At 40.1% G+C, this 10,397-nt stretch overlaps 1 protein-coding gene across 1 annotated transcript; it reads right to left on the minus strand.

The window, feature by feature from the left end:
• Nucleotides 1-1,685: 1,685 nt before the first annotated feature.
• vps26bl (vacuolar protein sorting 26 homolog B, like) lies at nt 1,686-10,149 on the minus strand. The gene is made up of 6 exons (XM_084941541.1): nt 9,762-10,149; nt 7,136-7,292; nt 5,709-5,873; nt 5,447-5,622; nt 5,208-5,350; nt 1,686-4,150 (listed from the first exon to the last, which is right to left on the minus strand). The coding sequence occupies exons 1-6, from the start codon at nt 9,982-9,984 to the stop codon at nt 4,013-4,015; spliced, it is 1,002 nt and encodes a 333-aa protein (XP_084797667.1). The 5' UTR covers nt 9,985-10,149; the 3' UTR covers nt 1,686-4,012.
• Nucleotides 10,150-10,397: the final 248 nt, after the last annotated feature.

Genomic DNA, 10,397 nt, shown 5'->3' on the forward strand with positions numbered 1-10,397 from the left:
TATAGTATGATTTAAATCACTACGTTGAAAAAGAACTGTGACTGAAACTACAGAACTATCTGTATTATTAGTAATAATTTTATTATTATTATCATTATAGTTATAGTTTTTACATCACCAATTTTTGCAACTATCTGGCAAAAAGCTGTTTATAGACACAAATTTGGAATGCTGATTCTTGGAGGACGTTCACTTTGTAGCGAATCACAGATATGATGCAAAACTGTTTTATTTTATAGCTGAAGATTCTGGTTTTGTGAAACATAAAAAAATGTAACCTCCTCAAGTTTTTATAATGGCCTGAATTATGTGAGCCATGGATTCACTATGATTGTATTCTTCATCAAGCTGGTTCCAGCTTTGCCAAAAGGAACCTTGTCATAGAGCTTTGTTTTTCATTTCCAGAATTAGTTTTCAGTCAGAGTGAGATCTGGACTGTTTTTCCGGCTCGTCACAGAGCTGATATTCCTTTTCCAGAGAAAAACTTTGACACTTTCTTCTATACTTTAAGTGCTTTCTAACTAACATCCACACACATTCATACTCTGATGGATGCATCTAAGAGCAACTTGGGGTTAGAATCTTGCCCAAGGACATGCAGACTAGGGGGAGCCAGGGATTGAACCACCAACCTGCTCTACCTCCTGAGCCACAGCCTCAGGCTACTTATATCCAGAACTGGCAGTCATCTGTCTCGTGAACATGGCTTCAAATTCTCATAATGTTCACACTTATTGAATATTCCATTATTCAAAAAGTGTAATAATCCTGCATGAAGTTTTCTGTGACCCAAGAACCATCAGGTCACAGGACCATTGCTCTGCATTCATTTAGTAAAATAAATTTTTTTAGCAGCAAGGTTTTCTTTCACATAGGACTCAGTTCTTCTGCATATGAAGAAGGTGCATTCATCATATAACATCATGCCAACAGATCATTCTCCTCGGAAGCTCTTCAGCTGCTGTTAAACTTTCACTTAACATGATGAATGACTCATTTGAAAGTTTTGAGTTTTCTGAAGACTGCAGAAAATCTCAAGACATGAAAGTTTCTGCTTTATTTTTAAAGCAAAAACTGCATTCCAGTCTTTCTTCTACAGTCAAATCTTCAAAGACATTACAGAGGTAATGTCTTTGAAGATAAGTATAACACTTGCTGTATTTTAGTACTCGAGGATAAGAAATTGTAATTTTAATGATACTGTTCACCAAGCTGAATATAAGATCTTTTTAATATAAGATGGAGTTGAACCCCCCTTTCATGCCCTTGTTTAGAGTCTGTGAACCTGCAAACAAAACCAGCATGAAGCCCGTGTTGTTTATTAAGAACAGAATCTTTAACTTATCATTCATATTTCCCACCCAAGCATGGCACAACTATTCCTGATATCATCATCATCACCTGTGCGTACCATAAAATCAGAACCAAACCTGATTCAATCCTGCCCCCTTGTGACAACACTGTGGGATTTTTTTTAACTGGACTGCCGGATACTTTTTGGTCCCAGCACACAAAACAGAAATATCACAGAGCCCAATGTTGATCGTTTTTAAACTCCCAGGAAGAGAACCGTTTAAAAACAAAACTGAGTCACAGTAACTAAGAGATGTGTTCACCAGGACATGTCTCAGTCAGAGCGGAGATAATCTACTCACGTAAGAAAAAAGTGCATCGAAAACATTAGGCGTGTTTCTCAATTATTTAATCCCTTTGATTTCAAAGAATAATTGGAATATAAAATGATTAAAATCAACATTTATAAACAAGATAAAATATGACAGGGATATAAACAGAAGGTGGGGGCTGCATTTACATTGTACATTTCATCGTTTATTCTGGTTTTACATTCTCGCTGTTGTCAGAGTCTACCAGTACTGATAAAAAGTAGAATCACAGGCCATTCATGAAAAGAGCGGAGCATGAACTGCGTGCCCTGCGAGGCAGAGAAATACTGCAGGAGCTCTTTGAGACTGATCGGGTGAAGAGTGAGGCCAGAGAAGGGAAAGCTTGCTTTCTTTTATCTATCAGGAGACCAGGAGGTGGTGGTCTCCTGCTTGTCTTGATACATGAAGGTGCTCATTTAAGCTAAGAAAAATTCAGATATTTTTATTTATTCATTTCCTTCAGCACAAAATGTGTGTTTTTGAAAACATTAGAAACTTGCCAGCATGTTTCTGTCAATTTAAATGTCTTTGAAATCTCCCCACCTCTCAACTCTCTCCTGCACTTTAAGTTAAAGGTGACAAACCACCGTCCCTACAGTCGTATTTATCAGATATTATCAGAGCTTTATTAACTGTTTTTTTTCCCTTGCTCAACTTCTATACATGTGAATTAGAACATGTCTTGCTGGCTTAAAGCAACACAATTCAGGCTGCGAGTCTTAATATTTCAACAGTATCTAAACAGCCGTCTGGTGACAGCAATCAAATCACCAGAGCAAAACAGCAGCATGGCGAAAACCCGACCCTACTGTCCAGGAGAGTATGAAACATACACAGTGATGCATTTTGGAAAGCTTGTTAAGCAGAAGACAGAAGGACAAGAAGATCCAGGGGCTTGCTTTGAGTGCTTCTCATTTTGTACTCATTAGTGTCCTCTCATAGTTTAGAAAAGCAAAGCAAATAATGGCACAAGAACTCCAATAAACTCTGCCTGACCTGCAGTTAAAAAGTAAAAGCAAAAGAACTCATTCTATTTAGAAAATGTTCTGGGATTGTTAATTTTCAAAATTTCATTAAGTGCTTAATATAAAAGAGAGGCCTTCAGTATACATTCACCACATCATCTAAACCTGCCTTTTGTACTAAACTCATTTATTTACTGGTAGATAAACGTGGGAGCGCAGGACGTAGCAACTCACCGTGGCAACTGTTCTCTAGTATTGCAGACATTTTGGCACCAAACCCTTATAGGCACAAAGAAGCAGCCTCAGGAGTCTATACTGTGTTAACAGGCATCTTTGTAAATAAGCGCAGGTGTAATACTGTCTTTATTAGATCTGAAGTGATGCCAACTTTCTCCTCTTGACTCAAGTTCATAAACAGTGCTGAGAGCAGAAAAGAAAAGCACACAGTGCAAATGGCAGAGAGGTTTCAAACTATCAGTGACTGGCAGCTGTAACAAAAGATGGAAGGGACACTATACTGTAACCTACTGAAGCATCAAACGTTTTCAGTGCTGGCTGAAACAAACTGATTTGGGTTCAAATGAATACTCTGTAGTCACGCCTGTTTCTGGAATGTATGAAAATAAGTCTCTTCCATTATAGGTTTTTTCAGACTGCTGTTTGGTTTCCTCGACTCATGCTAGTTATGTAAAATTAAGATGCAAAATGGAAATAAAAGCGTTTCTTTCCAGCAGAGGGCATGGCAGAAAAACCTTACATGAGTTCATGTTCAAATTTCACATTCTTGTGAGCACACACACACGTGCCGTCACATGTATTGTTTAGCCACTCATCATTAACTTGTCGAATGGCTGCTGTATCAATCTTCCCACAAAGTAAGTAGTTTAAAGGAAAGGCGGTGTCAGAAATACACCTCCAGGTGGCTCTTTGCCATGTATTCTACATTCACACACACCTGCAAATGACATTTAAGTGCATCTAATGGGTGAAGTTCACCCCACTGAGGTGTACAATAAATGCCAAGGCATCAATTAAGTACTTACAAGCCAATTTTGTGCAGTTTTGAGAGACAGAGAAGTTAGCTGACACCATCAGTGTGGTAAACTCGAACCAGCTGGTACGTCAAGGTTGTTTGTTCAAATGAAAACGCTGAGAATTGCTAACAAATAGAGTCCGACTCTGGTTTATCCATCCCCACCCTCACATACACACACACATGCACGCACACACACACGCCTCACTCGCTCAGCACACTACTCCAGCTGTGACAAACACTGCAGTGCATTTTGTCTCGATGCAAACGAGTGATTTTCACATTAAGAGCTCAGACTGACGTCCGTGCGCTGTCTCTGCTCGGATGCTCGCTGCAGCACATGCTGGGTTTTAGCCGGTGTCTTCCTCGGCGTTATGGCCATGGAACTTCTCTGGATTGGAGGTACCTTCAAAGCGCTGCGAGGCAATGGCGGCTTGATGAGACATACTCTTCCTCACAATGTCGCCTTTCCTCCACAGTGTGATCTCCTGGAAAAAATGAAAACAACATACATGGTGGTGTGAGGGGGATGTACTGTTGGTAAACTCTCAGATCTATAAAAGTTCAAAATATTAACAATTAACTAACTGCAAAATATCCTCAGATTGCCAGAAGAATTATAGTCTTTTTTTATTTGCCCCACGTGCTCTCATATTTACCAGTAATTGAATCATTCTCAGTTATAAGCATTTCTTCCTCTCACATGTTTAACCCTCCTCAGTGCCTCTGTGTACACAGATTGGGGCGTGTGGCCTTGATGCCAAGACTCTGACACCCAATCAGCTTGGTTTTCCAGCTAGAGTCCCAGGACCATGATTGGACAGGAGCCCAGTCCTTGTACTGGATACACAAAACTGTACTGATTGATAACTGAGACTGTGTGTTTTCAGAAGTGCAGAACAGCGCACATACATTTTTCATTGTATTCATGGCTGTGCAAATGCTTCCTTCTTTTATTCATCTTGGTCATTATGAACTTTTATGCACAAGCCCCTATTATACTTTTTTTTTTAGCCATGAATGGATGCAAACATTTCCTCCGTTTTCTTCTTAAGTTATTAGACAACAACAAAGAAACAGTACATGTCTCCCTGGAAAAGTGCAGAAAAGCTCACTTAGTTTTGCTGGCCTCAAAAAAAGGAAAAATAACTAAGAAAATCAGAGGATCAGCTGTGAACTGCTTCAACTGGGCAATAGAGAAACTGCATTTCTGGACTGGCTTCACTTTTCAGCCCGTGAAGTTGCTGCCTGCCTGTAACCCTCACTGACATCGCCAAGGGTTCTTTTTCCCAAACTGCAGAAAGCTCGTCCAGAGACACAAAGTTATTATAGATCTATAGTACGATATTTCTAGAGTACACATTTTCTTTACTATGTCTAAAGTGGTCATATTCCTAGATACTATGACTAAACACAAAGTAGAGCTCCAAGAACGACACAGTACTCGAAACTGCTTGAACCACAACAGCTGGAACGTCATTAACAGTCACCTGCGTGAGTGAGCAGAAGAACTACAGATCTCGTGTGATCTCACTGTCTGTGTACCTGCTGTTTGAAATAGCGTCTTTCCTCTTCATCTATGAGGACCAGATTAAGGTAGTACCGCACAGAGAACTTCTTGTTAATGTCCCTCATTGTGGGGGTCAACTCATAGCCTGCCAGAAACAGCCTGATGGGGATGGACTCTCCTGTAGCACAAGACAAAAGCAGGTTTAGTTTGCAACAAATGAGATCTGCTGCAACAAGCAGCAGAACCACAGACTGTAAAAGGCCTCTGACCTCACCTCTGACGGGGGCACCATCCATTATTTCATACTTTGCTATGGTGTCGTTCTCATGGTAGACATTAGGGCCTGTGCCAGTTGTCTCCCGCTTGATGATGTCAATCTCCATATGTCTGATCTTAATCCTCACTAGGAGGAAGTAAATCTTCCCTACAATAACATCTTTTAGGTGATACCTGCAAGCAGATGATGGAATCTGTTAATATTCTCTCTTGCTTTGATCATTTCAATTTCTGATTGCAAAGAAAAAAGAAAATCATACTTGGACTTATTGTACTCAAACTCTATGTGTAGACAGTCCTCAATGCCAACTTCCATCTTGATGGAGGAGTTCAGCTCGGGGTAGGTGCTGAGTGTGTGAACCACAAGATCCAACTCTTTGCTGATGTCGTTGAGTCTCCGGCCTACTGTCGCCCTGAGAAAGTAGCTGGAAGCAAATGCAAAAACATTTGGATACAAGAGAAGAGCATGTCACTAACAGCCAGTAAGCAGCATGTGAGGTTGCACTGACCAGTACACAGATTTTCATCTCTGTGTGCACAGCATGCCCCTCTTTAGATGCACTGTTGCATGCTGCAGGTATTGCTGCAACAGAGAACACCAAAGTGTACAAGAAACACACAACCTTTAAAAGTGAAGGCAAACTAATGTAGCAGTTTATCTGCATTTCAGATCATATTTTAAGTAGTTCTTTGTAACTGACGTTTAGTAAAACAAGCTGGGGTTGGACCAGAGCACCTGAAGATGCTTTTCTTTACCACCAACGTTGTTGAAGAGGTAACAGCAAGTATTGTTATGGTTTTGCATGTCATGAAGTAATCTTACAAAGAAACCTCAAAGATATCTTTGAACCAGTTTGAAAACCTCACATGCAAATTTAATGGGAAAAAGAAGCCACTTGAAGATCTTCATGAGTACACAGTCTCTCAATTTCTTAGTCAGGTGCACCGCTTACTCAAAACATCTAGTTTCAAAACAGCAAGATAGTGATGATGAAAAAGCTCAACTAAAGACTTAAAAGTGGACCTTCCCGGTGCTTGAAAGTAGGGCTGGGTATCGTCACTGATTTCTATAACTGATTCGATTCTGATTCACAAGGTCTCGATTTGATTTAATTCAATTTTGACTCAGATAGTCAGAAATATTATTACTGTAATCATTTATCAGTACTGATACTTGTCAGACTTCATCAGAGGTGTGAGCATCACAGCAGATGCCTTTGTGTCAAAGTAACTGAAGATAAAACAGAAAAACATGAAGGAGATTTTCCTGGTCTGGCTTTTTATAGCAGATAAAAAAAAACCATGAATCAACATATACCTGATGCTGCTGAAGTGAAGCAAAGCAAAGTTACAGAGGTTTTTATTAGAGATAAATCTAAGCGTTTTGTAATTTGGCATAATTTCAAAAAGCTTAAATTTTCTTCGGTAGTGAACAGAAGACATTAGGCTCTCTTGACAGAGGGCATTTTTGAAAAAACAAAAAACCAAAGATGAGAAAATTGATAGCATTCTCACTCCTAAATATGAAGCAGGAAGTTGAAGATGTATAGCTTAGCATATACGAATGAAATACAGGGTAACACCTCAACTGCACAAAGGTTAAGGAATGTCCAGCGTTACAGCACGCCATCAAAACATGGAACAAGCCATTAATGATTCCACTTGCAGAGGACAGAGCACAACTTACCGTAACTTGACGTTCTGACCAGTGTATGATTCGTAGGGTTTCTCCACATGTGTGAACTCAAAGTCAAACGTCTGTGACTGTGTGAGTTCCCCTGGTCGAGCCAAGTCTTTCACCAGAGACACAAACTCGTGATGATTCCCCCTGTCATAGTACATTTCTGGAAACACAAATTAACAGTGTCACACATTGCCCATCGCTGAAGTCATTTTAAACTCTTTTACCTGAGGAACTGCAAAGACAATTGTGTACTGAGAGTCCTCACAGTGACCACTTCTCCCACTGTGCTGACACACTGACTACATGGTGCAAGCTGAATTTCAGCAGTGAAATGACTGGTCAGAAATGAATTTACATACTTTATAATTATTACTGTTTGCTTTCCATTTCCTATCTGCTCACAACTATTTCAAAATCAACTGAGATATTTTAACATCCAAATGAAAAATGCTAATCATTTTAACCAACTGAAAAAAAGACTGACAGCATGATGTTGAAACTAAGCAACGCTGTTATTTTAAAAAAATGTATTCTAAGTTTGTTTTTAGCGTGAGTAGCACATTTGAAACAGTTTGTGCAGGCCTGTGTTTGTTGCATCACTTCCTCTTTTAACAACTGTAGAGGTTTGGGAACTAAGGAGCGTGAATGCTGTAGGCCAAAATGCTTTCTCATTCTTGCTTGTTAAAGCATTGCAGGTGCTTAAAAGTGCAGGACACTGTTGGTCATGTTCATGTTTCAGAATGTGTTTGAAGTTTCCAACAGGTGACAGGTTTGTACTGCGGGCAGGCCAGTTTAGCACCTAGATTCTTTTAATGGACAATTAGGAGTTGTGATCTGTGGAATATGATTTGGCTCTGTTTTGCTTAAATAACGTAGACATTACCTACAGAAACAAAAAATACAGCAGTGTATTCTGGTCCTAAACCTCTATATATACACTGCATGTTTCTAGAGTGCAACAAACAACAACCAGCTTGGATAGAGTGTAAACAAACAAATATGTAACTATATATAAGAAATGTCAGAGAAATCTGTTTGAGTTTGTCTGAGAGAGTAAAAAAAATATCCAGTGTAAGATTGGATATCTGCAGGGTTGAAACTACAATGTGCAGAACCATGGAATACAACACTTACTTCACCCTGCTGTGTGTTACCTGGTTATTTTATGCCGGTTATAAAAGGGAACCACCTGAGTAGAATAACCATTACAAAAGCTGATGTTTTAAAGAAGGTACACATAGGGCCAATTTTAATAACAGTTTGTGGCAGCATAAACGCTTCTTTAACATTAAAATGCAACTGCTGGGATTTGCTAAAGAGGCAAGGTGTCAGTTTTGTAACTGAAAGTTGTGGACAGCGGTATTTTTGCAGCTGGTCCTATGGCATATATAATTTCAGGAGGCGAATATTAACATTTGCAGCCTGTAATTTACTAAAAATGACATTAAATCTAACACTGAAGAATTATGCCTCTTCCGGTTGTGATGCATTCTTAGATGAGGTTTATTTGGAATAAGACAGAGGAAGAATAAATGCATAATTGGCACATTGGGTGAAGGGCTTAAAGTGGTGACTGCAAAGCCAAACTTTGGCTGTCCTAAACTCTTCACTGATTTCACATGCTGAATGGTTAGAGGTGAGCCCTACATCATACTCTCCTTCGCTGGGTCTGCTGGTTTTTTAGCTGCTAATTTGTGGTACTTAGCATTAAAGTGGTGATTGCTGAAGTGAACTGGCTGGGCTTTTGTATATAAATATAGCCTAGTTAGTAGACCATCCTGCGGCTGCAGCATCACAGTAATTTGTCCCAAAAATTCCTTCTGTCCATTACTTATCCCAGCTGATCCAAGACAAAATACAATACAAAACAATACAACAGACTAATGCAAACTGAGTTGTACAAAACTAAATTCATGTTAGGAGGTTATGGTATGAAGTGTAATAGACACTTAATAATAACAATTCCGTGTTGTTGTTCTTTTGTTTTTGTTTTTTGTTTTGGTCAAGACCAGTCTGACGGCCTCCGACTATGAATTATGGGAAGGCACTGATCACAGCGTTTATCATGGCCGCCACAGAGACACTTCCAGGTCACTTAAACGGTATCATCTGATAAACACTGTTTTAAACACACGGACACAACAATGCACAGTCCGCCGCACCGTCAGAAACGCCTTTAAGCAGTTTCCTTGAAACTCTCAGCTCCCAGGCTGCCATCTTTGATTGAACACGAGTAAAAGTGACAATCACCTAATACTTCAGTTCTTACTTACATGTGATAATCTAGGCACCGAAAGTGCGAGCTAACAAAAAGTGTATGTTACAGAAGATGTTTAAAAGAAGGGCCAAAGGTCACTGAGACGTAACGGCTCTCCAATGGCTGACGAGTCAGCTGACGTCGCTCGCGCCCACATCTGTCACGAGACCCGACACTTCAAATAGACACTTGTTACTGCAGTACGGCCGAACTTTAAACGCGTTTCTTGTCACTTTTTACACATTAAAGCTGTAAAATACACCATGCTGATAGTCGTCAGTACATGTAGCTAGCTACCCAGTATTTCCTGTCACACTTTGGCTACTTCTGTCTGGGGGCTGAATGTGGAATTCAGGCCTAGCAGCTGCTCACCTATCTGGCCGATAAATTCGATTTTGATGCCATTATGCTCCAGCCTCTTTCCCGGGTATTTGAGTGTAACGTTGACTTTTCCGGAAACAGTTTCCCCGTCGTAGAAAAGGAAATATTTGTCTTTCCTGCCGTCTTCGCTTCTGTGCTCAGCTTTCTTTCTCGTTTCGGCGTCATTCAGAACTATATCTATGTCCGCACTCTGACCAAAACCAAAAAAGCTCATTGCTGCTCGTTAGTCAAGCGAAGCCCTGTGGCCGGATCCCGCTGGAAATGCGCTGTCTTTCTAATGAAAGAACACACTGTAGTTTGTTCTCGGTTTGCCGCGAGGAGTCCAGCGCGAGCTGCTTCCCAGATTATTGCATATTTTGAGTTACAACTGCCGGACTACGCATGCGTCTACAGTCACGTGAAGGAAATTGTATTCTTTGTAGTTTGTTTCGTTTCTCTGTTCATGAATTTTTTTGACAAATTGTACTCTCGGTGCTAAAATGAAAAATTATAACGAGCAATATTTCGCTGAATGCCAACTTTTTAAACAATGGTAACCCTCCCCTTTATCCCACCTCTGCACCTTTCAGGCGCAGTATCAACAGGCGGAAGAAGCCACAACTCCTGGCTTTCGTGAGTTGCTACTGC

Source organism: Perissodus microlepis, chromosome 10, assembly GCF_051167445.1.
Source record: "Perissodus microlepis isolate ML-2025 ecotype Zambia chromosome 10, ASM5116744v1, whole genome shotgun sequence".
In the NCBI taxonomy this organism is placed as follows: Eukaryota; Metazoa; Chordata; class Actinopteri; order Cichliformes; family Cichlidae; genus Perissodus; species Perissodus microlepis.

What these genes read in the sequence shown, in the direction of transcription:
- vps26bl (XM_084941541.1), bottom strand. Translation starts at nt 9,984, where the DNA reads ATGAGCTTTTTTGGTTTTGGTCAGAGTGCGGACATAGATATAGTTCTG. An exon ending in CGAATTTATCGGCCAGATAG is followed by an intron (nt 7,293 to 9,761) that starts GTGAGCAGCTGC and finishes TTGTGTTTCCAG; the next exon opens with AAATGTACTATGACAGGGGG. An exon ending in GGATGGTGCCCCCGTCAGAG is followed by an intron (nt 5,351 to 5,446) that starts GTGAGGTCAGAG and finishes CTTGTGCTACAG; the next exon opens with GAGAGTCCATCCCCATCAGG.